This window comes from Mustela nigripes, chromosome 13 (assembly GCF_022355385.1).
Source record: "Mustela nigripes isolate SB6536 chromosome 13, MUSNIG.SB6536, whole genome shotgun sequence".
NCBI lineage: Eukaryota > Metazoa > Chordata > Mammalia > Carnivora > Mustelidae > Mustela > Mustela nigripes.
The window spans coordinates 105,910,082-105,936,719 of NC_081569.1; the positions used below are offsets into that span (position 1 = coordinate 105,910,082).

The 26,638-nt window shown below is 35.2% G+C and overlaps 1 protein-coding gene across 1 annotated transcript in view; it reads left to right on the forward strand.

The window, feature by feature from the left end:
* The window catches only part of PCNX4 (pecanex 4), a 42,908-nt gene extending 17,089 nt beyond the window's left edge, over window positions 1-25,819 (forward strand). The window contains exons 3-11 of the mRNA XM_059373324.1: window positions 1,540-1,719; window positions 1,815-2,329; window positions 2,537-2,637; window positions 2,764-2,886; window positions 6,938-7,298; window positions 9,882-9,985; window positions 14,897-15,933; window positions 16,546-16,732; window positions 25,090-25,819. Of these exons, the coding sequence (XP_059229307.1) occupies window positions 1,540-1,719; window positions 1,815-2,329; window positions 2,537-2,637; window positions 2,764-2,886; window positions 6,938-7,298; window positions 9,882-9,985; window positions 14,897-15,933; window positions 16,546-16,732; window positions 25,090-25,341 (2,860 nt within the window). The 3' untranslated portion in view covers window positions 25,342-25,819. The remainder of the gene's footprint in view (window positions 1-1,539; window positions 1,720-1,814; window positions 2,330-2,536; window positions 2,638-2,763; window positions 2,887-6,937; window positions 7,299-9,881; window positions 9,986-14,896; window positions 15,934-16,545; window positions 16,733-25,089) is intronic.
* The last annotated feature ends 819 nt before the right edge of the window (window positions 25,820-26,638 follow it).

Sequence of the window (26,638 nt, forward strand, 5' to 3'; positions counted from 1 at the left end):
TATATGATACTCTTGTATATAAATAGATTTTCTATGTCATTGCTTAAGAACAAAAAGATTTGGGGAGGTTAAATCAAATTTGGGTAAAATATTTCCTGAATATATATTATTTTTACACAAAACATACTATCCTTGATGTATTAGAGAAATGTTAACAGTCTTTAAGAAGAAAAATAACTACAGATCTGCATGTTTTCCTTGACCTTCCTGCAGTTTATTGTGTGTGGTTTGATTTTCCTTTTTGGTACTTGAGTATTTTCTTCCCAGAATGAAATGTATTTTAAAAGTACATTACAGAAAGTATTTTCCTCTAATTTAGCATCACATTGTTAACCTTGTATTCATTAATTCTCTGCTTATAAAAATTTGAAGGACATACATTATGAGACAGAGTGCATTAGCTGACATAGTCCTGATACCTGTGTGAACAAAACACATTATGTCATTATTATAGCCATAGTTGCTATACATTTGCTTCTGGGCTATTAACATACACTTAAGTGGGTGATTATTACAGAAGGTGTCTTCTCCTTGACTTTGGTTCCTAGCAGCTCAGGTATTCAAGTATAATTATGCTATAAGTTTTGAGATTTAGTTTGCTTTTTTGCAAGTTATCTTTAGAACATTGTAAGTATTAGGACATTATTGGTTTCTAGGCAAAGTGTTTGGTCAGCTTTATTCCAAAAATACTAGTAATATATTGATAGTGCTTATTCTTCTATGCTTTAAGTTTTTATTAAATTATATAAACCATATAATAACATATTTGGGTAACTGGTAAAAGCTATGCCAGGAACCAATTTTTCCACTTTATAGAGCCATCTCTAACTTATGAGATTGTATTTTACAAGTTTGTATTCTCAAATCCATACCACTATTTGTATATAATGAAAACAATATTATAAATGCTAGTTAAGTTCCCAGGCTAACCCACAGAGATACATTCATGAACTAATGTTGCTGACTTCTGATATTAATTATACTGACCTTAAACTTCTGATATTAATTATACTGACCTTAAATTAAGTTATGGGGATGAGGATGGAGTAGGACAACAAGAAGCATACTCTTTGCTAGCTACTAATGGTTAAGAACATCAATAAGGTTTGGCCTTTCCAGAGTTATAATTTTAAATTAGAAAACTTTAAACTCTGAAGAATCATTGGTAGAATTTCAGGCAATGTAGTTTAGATAATTAAGGATGAAATATTTTTATTCTGGTCTCAGATCAGTTTTACAAATCCCTAAATTCAATTTTATTCAGTAAATTGGTTTTAATTACTTCTTCCTTCTTTCCGCATTTGAATCCACATATTTTCTAAGTGCTAATCTCATACATAATTGAGTAGGGATAGTTGCTGATAAGGGGGAAGGACTATGGTCACAATTTATAAATGCTACTCTTTTGCATTTTGGGACTAGGATCTTTTTGTAAATGTTCCTTTGTCTCAGGGACTGGGTTGCATATGTTGTTTTTCCTGGGAAGATTCTCTTCTGTATATTATTTGGTATGATTTAAATGTTTCCTTTTTCTTACAGGTTTTTGGTAAATATACCAGCTCTAGAACAAGTGAATCAGATTTTACACATCTTATTTATATTTTTACCCTTTCTGTGGGCACTAGGGACTCTGCCCCCACCTGACTCACTTTTCTTATGGGCGATGGAGCAGGTTTTAGAGTTTGGCCTTGGAGGCTCATCTATGTCAACACACCTCCGGTAATTATTTTAAATATTAAAGTTCTATGTAATTTATTCTTAAAGTGCAATCTTTCTTTTCGAGCAAATCTTTTTTTTTTTTTTTTTCTCTGCAGGTTGTTAATAATGTTCATCATTTCTGCTGGAACAGCTGTAACATCGTATTTCATTCCCAGCACTGTTGGTGTGGTTCTTTTCATGACTGCACTTGGGTTCTTACTGAGTCTTAACCTAAGTGACATGTGTCTTGTCTTCAAACACAGTGTGACTAGACACAGAGTTGGAACCAAATCTAAGGCTTTACCCAGTGGTTCAGAAAAACAGTTTACTTGGAAGGAGTGCCTTTTCTACATCATCATATTAGTCTTGGCTCTTATAGAAACTAGTCTGCTGCATCATTTTGCTGGTTTCTCACAGATTTCCAAAAACAGTCCTCAGGCTGTTGTTGGCTATGTTTTGATGATATTGCTTATAATACTGTGGATACTTAGAGAAATTCAAAGTGTTTGTATCTTTGGAATTTTCCGAAACCCTTTCTATCCAAAGGATGTGCAAACTGTGACTTTATTCTTAGAAAAGCGAACAAGGCTTGTGAAGATTGGTGTTGTCAGACGGATTTTGCTAAATCTAGGTAGGAAGATAAAAGCTACTAACTTTGTGTTATATCTAGGAGGTATACAAAAATATGGAATGCCCATGTTTTTGCAATATACTACATACAGGCGTTTATTCGTTTATATTTTAGTTTATCAGTTTTTTCAGTTAACTGCTAAAATATGCTCATAAAAATCACTAACCAACATAATTAAATTTGTTTCTTTTTTTTTGTTTGCCCTAGTATCACCCTTTGCTATGATAGCATTTCTTTCATTGGACAGTTCCTTACAAGGGCTCCACTCTGTGTCTGTCTCCATTGGATTCACGAGAGCTTTTAGAATGGTAATCCTTATAAGCGCTTAATAGTATTTTTGTACTGCTAAGTTTAATTGCAGTTTTGTTTATTCTGACAGTTTACCTAAATTTATCAAATTCTACTTGATAAAGTGGATAATTTGTGTACCACAGGTATGGCAGCATACAGAAAATGCTTTATTGGAGACAGTCATTGTATCAGTAGTACACTTGTTCATCTCCAGTACGGATGTGTGGTGGAACAGAAGTGTGGATACAGGAATCAGACTCTTACTAGTAAGCATATATTTTATTAGCTTTATTGAGATATAGTTCACATACCATAAAATCATCTACTTATACATTTCAGCAGTAGGCATCACTGTAGTCTAATTTTAAACCATTTTCAACATCCTAAGAAGATACCTCATGCACATTAATGTCCTTCCTTATTTCCACCCTCCATCTTTCCTACCCCCCACTCCAGCCCCAGAAACCATTTATACACATTTGGTTTCTCTGGTTGATTTATTTATCAGATGATGGATTTTTAGGTTGTTTTTACTTTTTGACTATTATGAATAATGCTGCTATGAACATTTGTGTACATGTTTTTGGACATTTATTTTTTGGACATATGTTTTCATTTCTCTTAAGTATCTAGGACTGGAGTTTCAATTCATAGTAGGTCTATGTTTAACACTTCAAGATACTGCCAAACATTTTCCCAAGGTGATAGTACCAGTTTACACTCCCACCAACAATATCATGAGGATTTCTCTACATCCATACCAATACCAATACTTTTTCATTCTGGGGGGTGCAAACTGCTATCTCATTGTAATTTTGATTTGCATTCCTTAAATTCTAATTATGCATTTTTTCATAAATTTATTGGCCATTTGTGTATGTTTTTTGGAGAAATGTCTATTCTGATCCTTTGTCCACTTTATGTGGCTTGCCCTTTTGTTGTTGAGTTTAAGAGTTCTTTATATATTCTGGATACAAGTTCCTTGACATATATGGTAAACAAAAATTTTCTCCCATTCTTTAGGAAGTCGTTCTCCTTGATAATATCCTTTGAAGCAAAAAAAGTTTTTAATTTTGCTGAAGTTCAATTTATTTCTTTGTTCTTTTGTCACTTGAATTGTTGGGATCATTCTAATAAACACTGCTCATTCCCAAATCATACAGATTTACTGCGTTTTCTTCTAAGAGTTTTACAGTTAAAACTATAACTCCTACAGTTGGGTCTATGATCTACTTTGAGCTTATTTTTGCACATGATATGAGGTAGGATTCCAAATTCATTCTTTTATGTACGGATATACAATTGTTCCAGCACCATCTATTGAAAGAACTATCTTTCCCTCAATGACTTTTCTTGGCACCCTGGTCAAAAATCAAATGACAAATGTAAGAGTTTATTTCTGGACCCACAGTTCTTTTCCATTTATCTGTATGTCTGTCTTTATGCCAGTACTATCCCATCTGTATTACAATACTTTGTAGTAGGTTTTGAAATCAGGAAGTGTGAGTCTTCCCACTTTGTTCTTCTTTTTCAAGATTGTTTTGTCTCTTCCAGTGCCCCTGCATTATGATGTAAATATTAGTTTCAGCTTTTAAGTTTTAGCAAGAAGGCATCTGAAACTTTGGTAGAGATTACCTTGAATGTGGAGATCAATTTGGGGAGTATTGACATCTTAAAAAATATTAATTCTTCCCATCCATCAATATGACGTGTATTTATATTTTTTTAAGATCTTTATTTCAACAATGTTTTGTAGTTTTCAGTGTCCTAAGTCTTAACACTTTTACTAAAATTTTCCTAAGTATATTATTCTTTTTGATGATATAAATAGAGTTGTTTTCTTAATTCATTTTTTGGCTTGTTTACTGCTAGAGTAGAGAATACAATTAATTTTTTAAAAATATTAATCTTGTGTCCTAAAACCTCATTTCTATGAGTTCTGGTAGATTTTTAGTGGGTTTTTTTAAGACATTCTGTATATAACATCACATCATCTGCAAATTAGAAATAGTAGAGATATTTTTACTTCTTTCTTTTCAATCTAGATGTCTTTCCTCTGTTTTTCTTATCTACTTGCCCTGGCCAGAACCTCCTGTAAAATGTCAAAGAGAAGAGTGGACATCTTATGAGGAAAGCAGTCAGTCTTTCTCCATACAATAACATCAGTTATTGTAGATGTTCCTTTTTTATTTTTTTTAAAGAAACTTTTTTTTAAGGGTTTTTATTGTCAGAGAGAGAGAGAGATCAAGCACATAAGCAGGGGGACCAGCAGGCAGAGGGAGAAACAGTCATGATCCCAGGGTCCTCAGACCAAGTCCCACATTGGGCTCCTCACTCAGCAGGACTTGGTCCCATTACCCTGAGATCATGAGGCAGAAGCTAAGCTGACTGAACCACCCAGGCAACCCTAGTATAGATGTTCTTTGTCAGGTTGAGGAAGTTCCCTTCTATTTCTGGTTAGTCTTTTTATCATTAAGGGTATTGGATTTTGCCTGATGTATTTTCTGTGTCTATTGAAATGGTCATGTGCTTTTGTCCTTTAATTTGTTAACATGGAATAATATGTTGATTTCTGGTTGTTAAACCAACCTTACATTCTAGGAATAAATCCCATTTGGTTATGGTGTATAATCCTGCTTATATGTCGCAGGATTCGGTTGACTAGTATTTTTGTGTGGTTGATATATATATGTATCTGTTGCTTTCTTTTATTGTCATGTCTTTGGTTTAGATATCAAAATAGTACTGACTCATAGAATGATTTGGGAATTCCATACTAATTATTCTTAAATGTTTGATCATATTTAAATATTTTGCGGTATGTAGTATTTTGTAATATGGAAGGCATCTGAGCCTCAGCTTTTCTCTGTGAGTAGCTTTTAAATTACAAATTCAATTTCCTTAATTTTTATATGTCTATTCAGTTTTTATATTTCTTCTTGAGTTGCTATATGTTTTTCTAGGAACTTGTTTGTTTCATTTAAGTGATCAAATTTATCAGCATACAATTCATAGTATTCTCTTACTGTCCTAATTTTTTTCTGTAAGATTTCTATAAGGTAAAGTTATCTCTTTCATTCCTGATTTTAGTAATTGAGTCTTCTCTGTTTTATTCTTGGTCAGTGTAGCTAAAGGTTTGTCCATTTTATTGATCTCAAAAAAAACAGCTTTTGGTTTCATTGATTTTCTCGATTGTTTTTATATTCTCTATTTTTTTCATTTCTGCCCTAATATTTATTATTTCCTTTCTTCTGCTTACTTGAGGTTCAGTTTGTGCTTTGTTTTCTAGTTTCCTAAGGTGAAAGATTATCTTACTGGTTTAAGATCTTCTATATAGGGCACCTGGGTGGCTCAGTTTGTTAAGCGACTGCCTTCAGCTCAGGTCATGATCCCGGAGTCCTGGGTCTGAGTCCCACATCAGGCTCCCAGCTCCATGGGGAGTCTGCTTCTCCCTCTGACCTCTCCTCTCATGCTCTCTCACTCTGTCTCTCTCTCAAATTTAAAAAAAAAAAATTATAAAAAAAAATCTTCTATATAGGCATTTAAAGCTAGCTATAATTTGCCCTCTTGAGTGCTGTTTTAGCTGAATCACAAGTTTTGGTATGTTGTGTTTTTGTTTCATTCATCTCAAAATGTTTTCTCATTTTGTGTGTGTGATGTCTTCTTTGACCCCTTGGTTACTTAGCAATATATCTTTTAATTATTTTTTTGGTAGGATTTTATTTTTAAGTAATCTCTACACCTAACTTGCAACCCCAAGAACAAGAGTTACATACTCAACCAACTGAGCCAGCCAGGCACCCCAGCACTGTGTCTTTTAATTTCAAGATTCCTTTATTATTTTTTTTATTTCTATTGTTGATCAAATTCTGTTTTGGTTAAAGAACATACTTTGCATGATTTGTATGAACATACTTGTATGATTTCAGCCTACTAAGGTTTGTCTTATGACTTATGTTTCTCTGTACAATACTCTCTAAAATAAGGATGAATTAAGGATAGTTACTTAACTATTTACCACTTCTGGTTCTCATGATCTAACAAGCGTGTATTACAAAAAGTTAGTCAACTTTAAGCTATCCTAGTACTCTGTTTGTCCTCTTTGTTATTACTTTTTTCCTAAGGGAGCCCAAACTTTTTAAAAAATGTAGACTCATTTATTACTTGTGGGGTTGGAGAATATTACAGCAAAGAATCTCATATAAGGATTATTTCTGCAAAAATGTAGCAATAATAAAATTATACAGTTTTCCTTACGTGATCTTGAAAATTCATGAAGTCTTTGAGAATAAAAGAAAGATTTTTACATTTCTACAGGTTGGCATCATGCGTGATCGTCTGATTCAGTTCATCTCTAAGCTGCAATTTGCTGTGACTGTACTTTTAGCATCGTGGACTGAGAAAAAACGTCGAAAGTCAACCACCACTTTATGTATTCTCAACATTGTCTTCTCTCCATTTGTGTTGGTCTTCATCATTTTCTCTACACTACTCTCCTCTCCCTTACTCCCCCTCTTCACCCTTCCTTTGTTCTTGGTGGGCTTTCCCCGACCTGTTCAGATTTGGCCAGGAGCAGTGGGCACCGCGGCCTGCGTGTGCGCAGACACAGTGTACTACGACCAGATGGTCCCAGGTCTGACCACTGCACTGCAGGCTGCAATGGCAGCTGGAAGTTTAGGTAAGTAAATGCTTTTGCTTAAAAAATCCTCACTGATATATTTAAAATACCAAAAAAAAAAAAAAAAAAAAAAAGGACATACAAAAGAAGTCTTTGATTCAACCATTATATAGATTCTAATACTGGCAGAAGGACTAACTATGAAATAGAAGTATATCTCTTGCCCCTTATTTTGAGCTAAATAAAGTCATAAAAATAGTAAAGGGAAATTTCATTAAGGTGACTTGACATTTTTTAAAAAAATATTTTCTTGGATAAAATCAGGCTATAGTCCCATTACTTAACCATGAAAACACCTTATCTCCCAAAATTTCCATGAATTTATAGTGAGTTCACATCAAGTAGATGCAATGGCTTAGATCCATAAATAGTAAAAACTAGCTTTACATAATACAAGATTGAAGGGCTTAAGGAAGTTTGTTAGGATCTTGTTAGTTACTGTATGGCAATGTAAACAGTCTGACAAGGTTACAGGGCAAGATAACAAAAGCAGTGGCCAATGATCAGTAGCCTCCCAAAGTGAAGTACTATGGAAGTGTCAGCAAGAAAAAAATTTTATGTGAGGATGAACTAATTTTATGAATTAATGCTTTCATTGTACACTTAACTACAAATTCAACTAGATTGTGCTTCTCAAGGTTCTCAAGGTTGGTTTTAGATAAGGCCCAAGCTGATGACAGTAGTGTGCTATCTCCTATCATATGCCTTAGCCTTTGAACCTTGTTTTAGAAATATCCAGTGGCATCTTGGCAAACTGATTCCAAGCAGAATAATAATTTCAAATTAGAATTTTAATGAAATACTTACTTGGATTGAACTTTTCTAATTATTTGTTACCTAAATTTGGGAGATAATTTAGGAAAAACTTTATAGTACAAATTTTTTAATGAATAATCATTTTTCTCTCTCAAAGAAAATATTCTACACTTTTAATCTTTTCATCCAGTTTTAATTAAGGTTTATCATATAATATTATGCCACTTATAAAAATACCTGTGAGGTTTGACTCACATCTAAAGTAATAAATACCTAAGGTAGAAATTATACTTTATTATGGAATCAGTTACACTCAGCCAAGAAGTGTGTCATAAAGTTTCTCTTGGCGGGGGGAAAACAATGAGATAACATTTCACATACATCTGGTTGACAGAAATGTAAAAGTCTGACATTACCAAGTATTGGCTAGGGTATGAAGAATAAGAACTTTCACACCCTTGATAGAAGGGAATATAAATTTGTATAACCACCTTGAAGAGTAAACTAATAGTCTATAGTAAAGGTGTACATATCCCATGACCTAGGGATCCACTTTTAGATTCCATAATTCTAATTAGATTCTGATTCTAGAGAAACTTTTGTACATGTGTTTTGGGGTTTCCCCAAGCCCATATCCAGGTTTGATGATTCACTGAGAGGATTTGCAGAGCTCAATATATATTTGTACTCATGGCTAAGATTTATTATAGCAAAAGAATGCAGAACAAAATCAATGAAGAGAATAGTTACATGGGGTAAATCATGGTGCAAGCTTCCAGATGTCCTCTCCCGATGGAATCATTCAGAACATGTTTAATTCCCCAGTCACACATTGTCACAACCTGTGTGATACGGTGACTACCAGGGAAGCTTATTTGAGACTCAGTGCCTAGGGCTTTTATTTGGGGTGTGGTCATGTAGGCCACCCTCTGCCTAGCATGTACCAAGATTCCAGACTCCTAGAAAGAAAACAGGTGTTCCCGATAAACTGTATTGTTTGTACAAACTGTTTAGACACAATGACACTCTTATCAAGGAGGATGGTGAGAATTCTCCAGAAACGCAAGTCCCCATTGCCAGCCATCAAACAGCTTTGCAAGCAGGACTTTCAAAGGGTAACAGTTAGTTCTGCTATGTTAACTCTTTACTGTATAGCATATAGCATAAGCAGACTAGCACAAAGGTAATCCCTGCAGTATTATTTATGATAGAGAAAAATTGGAAATATATGGAATGTGTTTATAAATGGGAAATGAATGTTCAAATTTAGCTGTATTCATACAGTGAATTCTCAACTGTAGGTGCAAATGACTTGAACTATTTGCAGTCAACATGGGCAGATCTCAGAGACATAATGTTAAGAGAAAACTAATTTTTTAAAGTTTTTATATAGTGTGGTAGTAGCATTTTATGTAAATTTTTAACACCACAAAACATTTTTATATGTATGTTTATAAAAAAATTTCCAAAATGCTTTAAATAAATAATGTGAAGTTGGCTTTTATATACTTTTACATTTAATACTTTCCTACTTTTCCTACTGTAGTTAGGATTTTATATAGCAGATTCTAATTTGTTTCTCTGGAAAATATATCCTTGAATTTTTATGTATTACCTATAGATTTTCTCTTTTAACTGTTCCTGTTCCTATCAAAAGCTTAATTTAATGCCCCCGATACGCAATGAATAATTGTTTCTATTAACATAAAGAGAGAATAAAAGTAGCTATGAATCAGTTCCAAGTATCTTACCAGTTTTGAAGGTTCACATGGCAAAATAAAACAAGCTTGAATACTACTTACTTTTTTTTTTTCTAATTTATTTTAGGTCTCCTCTTACCTGGATCTCATTACTTAGGCCGTTTTCAGGATCGTTTAATATGGATAATGATTCTAGAATGTGGTTATACTTACTGCTGTATTAACATTAAGGTCAGTGTACATTTGAAACCTCTCTAGTGTTTTTATAGCACATGTGTAAAATTTTACCTGTTATAGACATAGTATACACTTAATAGCTCAACTTAAGAGTATCAGTTAATTACCTGTGAAAACGCCTAAGGGATTTTTAAAGCATATTTCAATATGAACACATTCTAGGTAGACTAGTGTTGATTGTATAATAGAATGTAGTAACAAAATATATTTGCCCTCTTTTTGTCCAGGCCTTTTCTTTATTTCCTTATCTAGTTGAGTATCTCGAAAGTGTGACTCCATAATATTTTTTTACTCCTATATCACGTAAGCATTCTCAACTTAATAAAAAACCTCTTCTGATCCTTACTACCATGCTACATGCCTTTCTCCTCTTTTTAAAGCAAAATGCCTTAAAAGAATTACCTAAATCAAATCTCAAATTTCATTTCTCCCATTCTCTCTTCAACTTACTCTAGGTTTTTGACCCTGTTATCTATTACTGTACCAAAACTGCTCTTGTCAAGGTCTCTACTGGCTAACAGATTGCTAAATCTAATGTCAGTTCTCTGACCTCTGTCTGCAGCATTTGACACAGTATCTTCTTTTTTTAGCTTGTTTCATGGGTCAGTCCTTGTCAGTCTCCTTTGATGGTTCCTTCTCTTTTCATTAACCTCTTTTTAGTTTCTTTAAGATTTTATTTATTTGAGAGAGAGAGAGAAAGAGCACGCAGAAGCAGGGGGATTGGGGCAGAGGAGAGGGAGAAGCAGACCGCCACTGAGCAGGGAGTCAGAATTGGAATCTGAGCTCAGTCCCAGGACCCTGGGATCATGACCTGAGCCCAAGGCAGATGCGTAACTGACTGAGCCACCCAGGTGCCCCTCTTTCCTAGACTCTTAATTAACATCAGACTGGAACTGTTGAATCACTTTATTGTACATTTGAAACTAACAGAATATTGTATGTTAACCTTACTGGAATTAAAGCTTAAAAAATAAAGTACACAAAATGAAAAAACAAACAAACAAACGAAAACAGCAGACTGTCCAGAGCCTAGCAGTCCTTGGTAACAACTCCATCCTTCTGGTAGCTCAGCCCCAAAACATTTGGGCTTTAGTCCAGTGGTATTTCACTCCTGTTTACCTCCATACCCCACATGCAATCCAACAAGAAATCCTGTTGGCTGTCTTTAAGCCATATCCTATATGCCACCACCTTTCTCTATCCTACAATTAGCTATCTTTATCTCTTTCTTAGGTCATTGCAATAGTCTCCCAATTGGGCCCCCTGCTTCTTTCTACCTGCCTCCCAATAGTCTGTTCTCAGCTAGAGTAATCTTTAATATCTAACTCATTTCATGGTACTTCTCTACTCAAAACCCTACAGTGGATCTCTTTTTTTTTTTTTTTCATTCAGAGTAAAAGTCAAGGCCCTAACTGTTCAGGCTCTCTATTTCCTCTTAGCCTCACCTACTTCTTGAATCCTCTCACTCTACTCCAGCCTACTGGCTATTCTCTCTACCTGGAATGCTCTTTTTCATATAACCACACAGCTAGCTGCCTTACCACCTTCAAGTCTTTGCCCAAATATCACCTCAGGGAAATCTCTGGCTATCCTGTTTAAAGTGTATTCCCACTCCCATCCTGGCACTCCCAGTTCTCCTTGGCTTACTTTACTTTTTCTCTATTTTTCTAGCACTTATACCTTCTAACAAACTATATAATTTACTTTTTTTCATTGTTGATTGTCTGTATCCCTTTACTCTCTAATGTAATTGTCACAAGGACAAGGATCTCTGTTTGAAGGAATATAGCCTAAGCCCCTGGAACATTGTCTGGCACTTAATAGCCCCTTGATAAATATTTGCTGAACGAATAGTGGTAAATGAATGAATTTTTTGTCTTAGCACAGATGGAATAAAATTGCTGGTAATTAAAAAGCTTCTTCTTTAGCCCAGTGGTTCTCAAAATTCAGTTCCCCAGATTAGTAATATTGACATATCCTAGAACTTCTTAGAAAGGAACAATCTTGGGCACCACCTCAGAACTACTGAATCAGAAACTAGAGGAGGGCCCAGCAACCCATGTTTTAACTGCCATCCAGTGATTCTGACTCACCTGAAGTTTGAGAACCTAGTCTAACCTGTGTAAGTAAGAGAAGGCAAATCTCATGCAATATTGAGGGCATTATAAAAAAAAATGTTTAAAAAATATTGAGGGCAGGGGCGCCTGGGTGGCTCAGTGGGTTAAGCCGCTGCCTTCGGCTCAGGTCATGATCTCAGGGTCCTGGGATCGGGCTCTCTGCTCAGCAGGGAGCCTGCTTCCTCCTCTCTCTCTCTGCCTGCCTCTCTGTCTACTTGTGATCTCTCTCTGTCAAATAAATAAATAAAATCTTTAAAAAAATATATTGAGGGCATTTTCATTGCTTCATTTAGGCTCTGTTTTTTAAAATGGTATGTTTTATAATGCCTAATAATGTGGCTCCTTCATTGCTCTTCTGCGCTCTATTATATATGTAAAGATACATTTTTTTAATGGCAGTCTTTTTTTCTTTTCAGTTTTTTGGACACAGGTGGCTTAGCAATACCACCTTACCAACATTTATATGCTATATGCCTTAAAGTTTACAAAGCACTTTTAAAAAAATTATTTATTTTTAGAGATTGTGAGGGGTGAGGGGCAGAGGGAGAGGTAGAGAGGGAATGTTAAGCAGATCCAGGCTCAGTGTGGAGCTGGATGTGGGGCTTGGTCTCACAACCCTGAGATCATGACGTGAGCCAAAATCAAGAGTCCAACATTTAACTGACCGAGCCACCCAGGCACCCCAACAAAGCACTTTTATTACTTAAATCTTTACAATCCTATGTGCTAGGATTAGTTTTCTTTGAAAGAGAAAAGGAATCTTGGTAAGTGATCTACTCAAGATTCTGTGCAAATACCTGGTAAAGCCATGATTTAAAAATGGCTTCTGATGTTCATATCCTATGTTCTTTCTCTGGACCCTAATACAACCTGACAGCATTGTCTTTTATTAAATGCACTGGTAACTTTGTAAAAATGTATAAATAAGTAAACAATGATAGCAATAGTAATAGTAAACAGTGGCCTGCTGCATCCTCTTCAAATTATTCCTTATAGAGAAGTAATAAAAATGTGTTTAAAATTCACAAAAAAACACATTTAGGGGTGCCTGGGTGATGCAGTCAGTTGAGCATCAGACTCTTGGTTTCAGCCAAGAGTCATGATCAGTCAGGTCATGATCTCAGGACTGAGCCCCACATTGGGCTCCACACTGGGCGCAGGGTCTGCTTGGGACTCGCTTCCTCTTCTACTCCTCCCTTCCTCAAATAAATGGATAAATCTTTAAAAAATAAATAAGTAAAAAATAAATTAAAAACACATTCATAGTATTCATTTCATCAACATATATTTTCTGCATACCAGTACTGTGTCAAGTACTGATTTAGGCACGGCAGACATACTAGTAACCAAAAGAGAACTGCTTTTTGGAGTTTACATTATAGTTGGAGGAGACAGACAGTAGCCAAATACATAAATCTGTATGATGATGATAATGTTATTATAATTAAAAAACTGGAACAGGTGTGCCTGGGTGGCTCAGTAGGTTAAGCCTCTGCCTTCAGTTCAGGTCATGGTCTCAGGGTCCTGGGATCAGGCTCTGCATCTGGCTCTCTGCTCAGCAGGGAGCCTGCTTCCTCCTCTCTCTCTGCCTGCCACTCTGCCTACTTGTGACCTCTCTCTCTCTCTCTCTCTCTGTCACATAAATAAATAAAATCTTAAAAATATATATAATTAAATAAACAAATAAATAAATAACTGGAACAGGAAAATGATTGAATAAATTCCAGAATATCCACAGTAGAATAATGCTGCCATTTAAAGTAGGATAGAAAACTACTGTATATGCTAAATAATTCCAGTTTTGCCTTTTGCCCTCCAAAAAATTATATATATATATATATATTTTTTAAGATTTTATTTATTTATTTGACAGAGAGAAATCACAAGCAGATGGAGAGGCAGGCAGAGAGAGAGGAAGGGAAGCAGGCTCCCTGCTGAGCAGAGAGCCTGATGTGGGACTCGATCCCAGAACCCTGAGATCATGACCTGAGCCGAAGGCAGCAGCTTAACCCACTGAGCCACCCAGGCGCCCCCCAAAATTTTATATTTAAAAAAGTTTTTTGGGGCACCTGGGTAGATCAGCCAGGTAAACATCTGCCTTGGGCTGGTCATGATCCCCTGCTCAACAAGGAGCCTGCTTCTCCCTCTTCCTCTGGCACTTCCCCTGGTTGTGCTCTCTCAATCTCTCTCTCTCTCTCTCTCTCTCTATCAAATAAATAAAATCTTAAAAAAAAGAAAAGTATTTTGTAAGTATGATTCAACCTTCACTATAGGTATAGTCTTTCAAAATTATGGTCATAGTCAATTAAATTGTTTTGCCAATTTCTAGTGGCATTTCTGTCATTTCCTTTAAAGTAGTACCATAACTTTTTTTTTTAAAGATTTTATTTATTTATTTGACAGGCAGAGATTACAAGTAGGCTGAGAGGCAGGTAGAGAGAGAGAAGGAGGAAGCAGGCTCCCTGCCGAGCAGAGAGCCCGATGCAGGGCTCGATCCCAGGACCCTGGGATCATGACCTGAGCCGAAGGCAGAGGCTTTAACCCACTGAGCCACCCAGGCACCCCATAAAGTAGTACCATAACTTTTAACCTCTATATGCAGCATCAAATGTGTTGAAGTGCCAATAAGTTGGAGTAAATGTGTAGCTCTTGAGTTAAGGAATTTTGTGTGTGTGTGTTTTCCATATTTTCATTATGAGAATCCAATCCATGGGAATATATAAAAGTAGTTGCTTTTCTCTATGTAATAAGTGATCATAAATTCAAGTACTTTCTCTTTCTTCTTTAGGGGTTAGAATTGCAAGAGACATCCTGTCATACTGCTGAAGCTCAAAGAGTTGATGAAGTTTTTCAAAGTGCCTTTGAACAAGAATATTCAAGAGTATGTTCTATTAATGAACACTTTGGAAATGTCTTGACACCCTATTCTGTTTTGCCAGTAAAACTCTATTCTGATGCCAGGAATGTTCTATCTGGCATAATCGATTCTCATGATAATTTAAAAGAATTTAAAGGTGACCTTATTAAAGTACTTGTGTGGATACTTCTTCAGTACTGTTCCAGAAGGCCTCATGTGCAGGAGGTTGTTCACAAAACTGAAAATAAAGGGCAAGCATCTCTAATAATCCTGCCTGCTTTGAATACTTCACCACAAACCCAAACCCCAGAAGACTCAGATAGTTTAAATTCAGAAATTTTGGATGATTGGTCTGATGATAATGTTTTTGGTGATGAGCCAACTATCAGAAAAGGAAAAGAAGAAAAAGATCAATTAAAAGTTGTACCAGGTGTAAATTTTCCTATTCCAGGATCAGTAGAGTCTCAGGGTATTGGTGAGCATTCTGGAGGCACAGTTCCTGAAAACAGTCTTTACAAGTCAGTTATATTGGGATACCCTGTTGTTGACAAAGGAAAACAAAAAGATGTGGCATATATCCCCCTTGTGGAGTTCAGTTGTTCTCATTCTCACTTGTTACGCTTACCTGAAGAGTGGACATCTAGCTGTTTGCCTAATTCCAAGATGAGGGAGATGAGCTCACTCTTTCCAGAAGAGTGGTACCAATTTGTGTTAAAGCAGCTGGAATGTTTTCATTCAGAAGAAAATACCTCAAGTGTCCTGGAAGAAATTGCAAAGGACAGAGTTTTAAAAGACTTTTATGTTCATGCAGTAATGACTTGTTATTTTAGTTTATTTGGAGTAGACAATATGGTTCCGAGTCCTGGTCATATATTGAGAGTTTACAGTGGCGTTTTGCCTTGGTCTCTTGCCTTGGATTGGCTCACAGAAAAGCCAGAACTGTTCCAACTAGCACTGAAAGCTTTCAGGTAATTCATTTTGATTATACATAAACTGTAACTGGCAGAAAAATACTGACTTAAAAAAAAAAAACAAAACCTAAAAGGAGATACTTCTTCATTTCTAACTATAACAAATAATTACTTTCTGGGGTGCCTGGGTGGCTCAGTCATTAAGCGTCTGCCTTAGGCTCAGGTCATGATCGCAGGGCCCTGGGATTGAGCCCCACATCAGGCTCCCTTGCTCTGTGGGAAGCCTGCTTCTCCCTCTCTCACTCCCCCGCTTGTGTTCCCTCTATCACTGTGTCTCTCTCTGTTAAATAAATAAATAAAATATTTTAAAATAATAATAATCACTTTCCTAAAAATAAAAGAAATGCTTAGTATGTACAGTGATTATATCAGGATTACATTTTAATTTCCATTTCCTTTTATTTTATATGGAGAACCTGTTTTTCATTTGACTTACTGGATTTTTTTTACTTCACTCCATCATTTCTTCCTGATCTTTTTATCTGAAATATGTATGATTTTAGTGCAATGTCTTAAAAATATAGATTGAACAGAGTCTATTTCATCTATGAAGTTGATTTTATAAATTTTATTAAAACTTCTAAAATTCTTTATTTCTCCATTGTTAAGGTATACTCTGAAACTAATGATTGATAAAGCAAGTTTAGGTCCAATAGAAGACTTTAAAGAGCTGACTAACTGCCTTGAAGAATATGAAACTGACTGGTACATTGGTTTGGTATCTGATGAAAAGTGGAAGGAAGCAATTTTACAAGAAAAACCATACTTGTTTTCTCTGGGATATGACCCTAATATGGTAAGTTTAAAAATGTGTTTTTAAACATTTTCATGTATTGACCTTAAAAAAACTAAAATTTAAGTGATAGAGATACAACATTATGGGTATGGATATATTAATCATATCATTAAGGCCTTTGTAATCATGACTTCATGGCCAGCATAGTACAATCCTAGAATGACTAATTATTTACTTTTGCAAACCCAATATGAGCTAATTTAAAATGTATAGCCAATGTGCAATAACTGCACTAAGATAGCCAAGTAGACTTAATATGCTATAACATATTTGGCTAAATGGATTATATTCCTACGCCAAATCTGAGTCATGAATTATCACTTTGGATTTGACTCCTAGAAGAAAAACTAATTTGTAAGTGGCAAAGTATTCCTTTTGCTGACATCAGTGTTTTATCTGAAGCAAACTGACCTGTAAAAATTCAGAGACTCCAAATAGGAAATAACTTTTTTTAAAAAAAGAAAAACATGGTGGTTCTCATTACATTTAAAATGTCATCAGATGTGCACAGTGTGATTCAATGTTACACGCTCATTGGAGGTTCTGTATCTGGCATTGCAGCTTGAAGAGCTCTGTAGATTTCCTCCCCATCAAAAATAATGAAAGTTGTTTTTAAAAAACAACCATTTAAAGACTTGGAAATGATCCTAAGGGCATTTGCAAAGGAAGAAATATTTATTCAAATTTTCAACTAAAACCCAATAAGAGTAGTGAGAGACTGCAGTATTTGGACCAAGATCCCATTCCTTCCCAACTCAGCAAGACAGAAACTCCTCAGACTGATCTAAACAAGAAGGATTCCTTCTCACTTCTGCTCCTAGTTGGAAGACTGTTTTCCTGGGAGAGTCAGAGCTTTAGCATTTATCTTACCTCCAGCTACGTGCTGTGAGGCTAGGTTCTGAGCATGTGTAGTTCAGAGGTGAGAACTCCTTTTTGGCCACCCCATCTTTTTGGATAGAGGCTTTACTGTGGACTTGGTGCCCCTGAGAATAATGGGGCCCTGACCAGCCTTACCTCATAGAAGGTGGAGGTTCCACACAAGGAGAGGCAAGTCAAGAAGACCTGAGATTACTGCTGCCTTCTGCCTCCTAAAGCAGAGATGTCTCTCAGGGAGAAGCATGCTGTTGTCTCACCCTCAGATACAGAGCTCTGGCTAAGAGGTTTTGCCCAGTGGGAGAAGTCAATCATAAAACAAAACAAAACAAAACCAATTTCTAAATTTCTCCCAAAGGAAATTATTTCACTTGCAACGGTGTAGATACGTTGACACCTAAGATGCTCTCAAAAACAATGGAGCTGTGGTAAAAAGTAATTAAGGGGCTACTGGTAAATTTGTTAGAGACATAAACTAAACTGTAGGCTGAGTAGGTAAACAGAACCAGGGGAAGAAACAGTAGAGAAGAGCCCTCCTGGGGTCAAAAAAAATGTGCCCACGTTTAACTGGATTAGTCTATGAAACAATTTACTTCCCAGGACATTGTTGAAAACATAAAGCAACCACCTGGCGATCATTGGAGCTTAGCATCTGGGTGTGAGCAATTAACAGATGAAGTGAGCCCTGCTAAAACTACTGCTATCTCAGATTAACTGTGGACATTCACAAGGCTGCACTCCCCAAGGAACCAAAATCAAAGGCTTCACACTTGTAGGGAGAGTGGGCATTAACTTCACTAAAGCGATCCAGCCACTTACTAAACAAATAAATAAATAACAAGACCTGGTATGGGGGCAAGGGTCAATCCTCAGAATTGCAGTGGTGTTATATAAAATGTCCAATATTGAACACAAATTATAAGACATAAAAAGAAACAGGAAAGTCAGACCCATATACTGGGGGGGGGGGGGGGGTAAATTGCCTATGAGTGACTAGATGGCAGATTTAACAAAGATTTCAAAGTAGCCATTATAAAAATGTTCAAAGGACTGAAAGAAACCATGTTTAAAGAAAAAACAAAGTGGTATAGGAGGAAAGTACCTCAGTAATAAGGTCACATATGACAGCCCACAGCCAACATCATATTCAGTGGTGAAGAGCTAAAAGCTTTTCCTCTAAGATTAGGAACAAGACAAAGATGCCCACTCTTGCCACTTTTATTCAACATAGTATTGTAAGTCCTGCCCCAGTAATTAGGCAAGAAAAAGAAATAAAGTCATCCAATTTGGAAAGGAAGAATTAAAACTGTCACTATTTGCAGATGACATGATATTATATATAAAAAATCCTAAGTACTCCACCAAAAAACTTAGAAATAATAAGCAACTTTAGTAAAGATGCAGGATACAAAATAAATACACAAAAATCTGTTGTTTCTATACACCAATAACAAGCTGTCAGAAAGAGAAGTTAGGAAAACAATTTACAATTACATCTAAAAAATAAAATAACTTGGAGTAAGTTTAACCAAGGAAATGAAAGACCTTACATTGAAAACTGTAAGACATTGATTAAAGAAATTGAAGAAGACACAAATAAATGGAAAGGTGGACTGGAAGAATTAGTACTATTTTTTTCTTTTTAAAGTTTTTATTTATTTATTTGACAGACAGAGATCATAAGTAGGCAGAGAGGCAGGCAGAGAGCCAGAGGAGGAAGCAGGCTCCCTGCTGAAGAATTAGTACTATTAAATGTGCATACTACCCAAAGCAGTCTACATATTCACCGCAATTCCTATCAAAATTCCAGTGGCATTTTCACAGAAATAGAACAATCCTAAAATTTGTATGGAACCACAAAAGACCCCTAATATCCAAAGCAATCTTGATAAGACCAAAGGTGGTAGTATCATGCTTCCTGATATCAATGTATTGTTGGGCCTCTATCATACAGAAATGTAATATACTTGCCAGTGATTGCAGAATAGAAGTCCATGGAAATAAAGCTGTACTTAGCAAAAGAAATGATTCCAGATGGTAACTTGAATCCATAGGAATAAAGGAGAACCAGAAATGATAAATAAGAAGCTAACGTAGCAAAAGTGATAAATATATACTTGTTCCCTTTAAATTTCTTTAAAAGACATAAAAGTATATAAAATGGTAATTATAATAATAAATTATTGGGCTTGAAACATTATAGGTGTGATACGTATAACAATACCACAAAAAGGGGCAAAAGGAGAGTAGAATTATACAGGATTATTGTTTCCTATCTCACCAGAATTAGTGTAAACTAATGCTGATTCTGGTAAGTTATTTATGGCAAGCCCTAGAACAATCACTGAGGAAAGTAACTTAATTTTAAGCGAAAAAAATCACTAAAGAAATTAAAATTCAGTATTAGAAGATATTCACTTAATGCAAAAGAAGGTAGTAAAAGAGGACTAGAGGGACAAAAAAGGAGAGATATAGAAGACAAAAGGAAAATGACAGACTTAAATCCTGCTGTATCACTAGTAACATTAAAAGATTAAACAGTTGAAAGGCAGATTGTCAGGCTGGATAAAAAAAACAAAGTAAAAGGGTGAAAAAGGCATATCAGGCAAGCAGCAACAACAGGAAAGCTGGAGTACCTATACTATTATCAGAAAATAATAGACTTTTAAACAAAAAATGTTACTAGAGATTAAGAGGGACATTTTATAGTGATAAAAGGGTTAGTCCATCGGGGAGCTAGAACAATTGTGTATGCAGCTAACAATGAACCACCAGAATATATGAAGGAAAATTGACAGAAATGAAGAAAGGAGTAGACAATTTAATAATAATAATTTAAGACTTCAAAACCCTACTTTCAGTAATGGATAGAGCAAACAGGCAGATCAACAGAAAAACAGAATGCTTGAATAACACTATAAACCCATAACACCAAACAGACAACTGTAGAATATTCCATCTAAAAACAATAGAATATTCATCTGAATATTCTATTCATCTGAATATTCATCTTCTTCTGAAGTGTGCATGAAACATTCTCCAGGGTAAATCATATGCTAATACATAAAACAAACTTAATACATTTTAAATGATTGAAATGTATCCTCTGACCAGAAGGAAATGAAATTAAAAATCAGTGAGAGAAAGAAATTGAGTAAACTAACAGATATGTAAACTAAACAGATAACAGTTTATTGAGTAAACTAGCAGAGTAAACTAACAAGATATGTGGAAATTAAACAACACGTGCCTAAATCGCCAGTGGTCAAAGAAGAAATTGGAATATACATTGAGATGAATGGCAAGAAGAGACAGTATAGCAAAACTTGAAAGGTGCAATTAAAGCAGTTTTTAGAGGAAAATTCATAGCTTTAAAGTGTCTATTTAAAAAGAAGAAAGAGGGGCGCCTGGGTGGCTCAGTGGGTTAAGCCGCTGCCTTCGGCTCAGGTCATGATCTCAAGGTCCTGGGATCGAGTCCCACGTCGGGCTCTGTGCTTCCTCCTCTCTCTCTCTCTCTCTCTCTCTGCCTGCCTCTCTGCCTATTTGTGATCTCTCTGTCAAATAAATAAATAAAATCTTTAAAAAAAAAAAAAAAGAAGATTTCAAATCGATAGCTTAACCTTCCATCTTATAACACTAGAAAAAGAAGAGTAAACTTAATTTAAAGCAAATAGAAGAAAGAAATTAATAAAGATAAGTGATTATGAAATAGAAAATGAAAAAAAGAGGTATGTTACTACTGACCTTATAGAAATAAAAATGATTACAAAGGAATACAGTGAACACTTTTATGCCAGTGAATTATATAACTTAGATGAAATGGACAAATTCCTGCAAATACAAACTACCAAAACTGACTCAAGAAGAAATAGGCAATCTGAACAGACCTATAACAACTAAGGAGATTGAATTAGTGATCAAAATACTAACTGTAAAGAAAATCTGAAAACTATATGGCTTTGTTACATAATTCTACCAAGTATTTTTTTAAAAGATTTTATTTATTTGAGATAGACAGTGAGAGAGGGAACACAAGCAGGAGGTGTGGTAGAGGGAGAAGCTGGCTTCCCACTGATTAGGGAGCACAATGAGAGGCTTGATCCCAGGACCCTGGGATCATGACAAGAGCTGAAGGCAGATGCTTAATGACTGAGCCACCCATATGCCCCCCCAAGTACTTTAAAGAATAATACCAGTTCTTCACAAACTCTTCAAGAAAAAAAGAGCACTTACCAGTGCATTCTCTAAAGCCTGTATTAACCCTGATATCAAAAGCATAAGGAAACATTACAAGGATAGAAAATTACAGGCTAATATCTTTTATCAATGTAGTTACCGAAATCTGTAACAAAATAATAGCAAACTGAATCCAGCAACATATAAAAGAATTATAAAACCATAACCAAGTGGTATTATCCCAGAAATCTAATGTTGCCTTAACACTGAAAATCAGTTAACGTAATATACCATATCAATTGAATAAAAAAAATAAAACTGTATAATCATCTCAGTAGACACAGAAAAAGGATTTGACAAAAAAATCCAAAGACTAGGAATAGTAAGGAGTTTTCCTCAATTTGATAAAGGCATCTGTGAAAAATCCATAGTTAACATCATACTTATTGGTGAAAAGCTGATAGTTCACTTATGATCAGTAGTAAAGGATTTTATTCAACACTTTTATTAAACATTATATATTAGAGATTCTAGCCAAGGTAATTAAGCAAGAAAAAAAAAGATACTCAGACCGGAAAGGGAGAAGTGAAATCTCTATTCACAAATAATTTACATATAGAAATTCTAAGGAATTCTCTAAAAAACTTAAAACTATTAAGTACAGCATGGTTATAGGATACAAGATAAACATACAAAAATCTATTATGTTTCCATACACTAGTAATCTAAAATCTAAAACACAATCTAAAAATGAAGTTAAGAAAACAATTCTACTTAATACTTCAGAAGAAATTTAGCAAGAAAAGCATGAAACATATTCTCCAAAAGCTATGAAATATTGTTGAAAGAAATGATTTAAGATTTAATAACATGAAAAAACATCCTATGTTCCTGGCTCAAAATGATAGGATGACATTACTCCCCAGTTGATTCACAGAGTTGGTACAATACCCATCAGAATCTCAGCTGGCTTCTTTGTGACATTGGCAAACTGTTTCTTAAATTCATATGGAATTTCAAGGGACCTTGAATATATAGAACAATCTGAAAATTGTCAGACTAACACAAATTTCAGAACTTAGTACAGACCAGCAATTAAGACAGTATGGCAATGGCATAAAGGTAGACATAAAAATCAATGAAATTGATTCAAAACTAGAAATAAATGCATGTGGCTTTGATAAACTGATTTTAATAAGGTTGCCAAGACCATTCTTCAGCAAATGGTATTGAGACAGATAGCCACATTCAAAAGAATGTCATCGGACCCCATATTAGTTTTCAGAGCTGCTACAGCAAATTACTGTGAACTGGGTGGCTTGAAACAACAGAAGTTTATTCTTTCAGAGTTCTGGAGGTCAATAGCCTGAAATCACGATGCCAGCAGGGCCATACTCTGTCCAGAGGCTTTAGGGAATAATCTTGCTCTTCCAGCTGCTGGTGACTCCTGGTATTCCTTGGCTTGTGACAGCATAACTCCAATCTCTGTTTCTGTCTTCACATGGACACCTTTCCTATATCCACCCCCATGTCAGTTTTTGTATCCCTTTCTAAGGACATAACCACTGTATTTAGGATCACCTAAATTCAGGATGACCTCATCTTAAGATTCTTAATTACACCTGCAAAAACATATTCTAAACAAGATTTACAGGTACCACGGATTAGGATTGGAGATATATCTTCTCTGAGGGATACCATTCAACCAACTGCAGGCCATTACTTCATGTATATATAAAAATGAACTCAAAATAAATCAAAGTTCTAAATATAAGAGCTAACACCATAAAAATCATAGAAGAGAACAGAGGAGTAAATCTTTATGATCTTAAATATGGTGGTAGATTCTGAGATATAATACCAAAAGCATGAAAACAAAACAAAACAAGAATAGATAAATAGGACTTCATCAAAAGTAAAAACTTCTGTGCTTCAAAAGATACAATCAAGAAAGTGGAAAGACAACTCACAGAATGGGAAAAATATTTGCATATAAATGATAAGGGACTTGTTACTAGAATATTTTAAAAATCCTTACAATGCAATAATAAAAAGGTGTTTTTATTTAAAATATGAGCTAAGGGAGGGGGAAAAAAAAGAAAAAAAAATAAAATAAAATATGAGCTAATTTTAAAATGAACAAAGTATCTCTATAGATATTTCTTCAAAGGAGACATACAAATGGGGCAATAAAAGAGCCCATAAAAAGACGTTCAATATCATTTGTCATGAGAGAAATGCAAACCAAATCCACAGTGAGGTATCACTTCATACAAGTTCATACTAAAATGGCTGAAATCAAAAAGGCAAATAATAAGTATTGGTGGATGTGAAGAATTAGAACTCTAACACAGTGCTGGCAGAAATGTAAAATGGTACAACCATTTAGAAAACATTTTGGCGGTTTCTTAAATGATTAAACTTAGAGTTACCATATGACTCAGTAATTCCACTTCTAGGTATAGACCCAAGAAAAATGAAAGCATAGATACACATAGAAACTCTTATATGGATGTTTATTACAGTATTAATCATAACTGACAAAAGGTGGAAACAACCAAACTGTCCATCAACTGATGAATCAGTAAGCAGACAGATGTGGTTTTTCCATGCAATGGAATGTTAGTCTACCATAAAAAGGAATAAAGTACTGATATATGAATGAATGGGCCTTGAAAATATGCTAAAGAAGCCAGTCACCATCATTATGATTCCATTCATATGATAATTTCATAAAAGGCAAAATTATAGAAAGTACGTAAGTGGTTGCTTATAACTGGGAGAATGATGGGATAAGAGAGTAATAGCTAAAGAGCACAAGTTTCCTTTTGAGATCATGAAGATGTCCTAATTTGGAGATGCTTGTATACATTTGAATATACTAAAAAAAAAAACTATTGAATTAAACACTTTACATGAGTAAATTGTATGGAATGTGAATTATATCTCAAAAATTTTTAAAAAGAACTTATTGTGTGATTGTCCACTGACTACTATCTATGACTTATGCATTGTTAAGGCCAGATGGGGTGAAGGAATAGAGAAGGAAAGGAAACAGAAGTAGCTGAGATTTTGCTGTTTGGGTTATTGAATGAATGGCTGTCACATCAAGCTTATTCAGAGAGCTACCAAATAAAAGTGAATCTTGATTCTGAAGACAAGGAACTCTTGTGTATATTTTAATATACCACTTTTTGTTTAAGTTTGCCTAACTACAATGGAATTTTTCTCTAAATTTACAAATAAAATGTAAAGGCCTGAAGGTAACTTTGTCTTCTCCTTTCCCACCCACCTTTTATACTCTGAAGGGTGTTTACACTGGGAGAGTACTTACCCTTCAAGAATTGCTGATCCAAGTTGGGAAGTTAAATGCTGAAGCTGTTAAAGGTCAGTGGGCCAATCTGTCATGGGAATTGCTTTATGCCACAAACGATGATGAGGAACGATATAGTATACAAGCTCATCCACTACTTTTAAGAAACCTTACAGTACAAGCAGCTGATCCTCCCCTGGGATATCCAATTTATTCTTCAAAACCTCTTCACATACATTTGTATTAGAGCCCATTTTGACTTGTAAGTGTATCGTCAAAAATGAGATGTCTTTATTTTTTCATTCTAGAAAAGTAACAATGTGATCTCTCATAACTTCACTGGACTTCTCTCTCTCCTCCTCCAAGTCAGATACCTGAGAAAAGCTAAGCTCTGTAAAGTTGATTCTCTCAGCTATCTTAATGTTTAAAAAACTTTGTCTAACACAAAAGTTAGAAATAGTTGGCCAATATTTGCGCCCTATGGATTGTGGTAGGCTTTAGCAAATATAAAACATTTGTATGAGATTAAGTAATGAATTTATTAATGCTTTCTTAAATATGTGATAGGTGGCTTGCTTTATAGAAGTCAACAACTATGTAATTTTAACATTCCTAGAAGATATACACACATATCAGTGTTTTTATGTGATGATAATGGATCCTGTTGAAGGTTGCATAATGTGTATTTATTTATTTGAAATATTAAATTTTATAGTATTTTCAAACTTTGCTGTTTTTTTAAAATTTTTAATTTTTTATAAACATATAATATATTTTTATTCCCAGGGGTACAGGTCTGTGAATCGCCAGGTTTACACACTTCACAGCACTCACCAAAGCACATACTCTCCCCAATGTCCATAATCCCACCCCCCTTCTCGCAAACCCCCTCCCCCCAGCAACCCTCAGTTTGTTTTGTGAGATTAAGAGTCACTTATGGTTTGTCTCCCTCCCAATCCCATCTTGTTTCATTGATTCTTCTCCTACCCACTTAAGCCCCCATGTTGCATACCACTTCCTCATATCAGAGAGATCATATGATAGTTGTCTTTCTCCGCTTGACTTATTTCGCTAAGCATGATACGCTCTAGTTCCATCCACATTGTCGCAAATGGCAAGATTTCATTTCTTTTGATGGCTGCATAGTATTCCATTGTGTATATATACCACATCTTCTTGATCCATTCATCTGTTGATGGACATCTAGGTTCTTTCCATAGTTTGGCTATTGTGGACATTGCTGCTATAAACATTCGGGTGCATGTGCCCCTTTGGATCACTACGTTTGTGTCTTTAGGGTAAATACCCAGTAGTGCAATTGCTGGGTCATAGGGCTGTTCTATTTTCAACATTTTGAGGAACCTCCATGCTGTTTTCCAGAGTGGTTGCACCAGCTTGCATTCCCACCAACAGTGTAGGAGGGTTCCCCTTTCTCCGCATCCTCGCCAACATCTGTCATTTCCTGACTTGTTGATTTTAGCCATTCTGACTGGTGTGAGGTGATAGCTCATTGTGGTTTTGATTTGTGTTTCCCTGATGCTGAG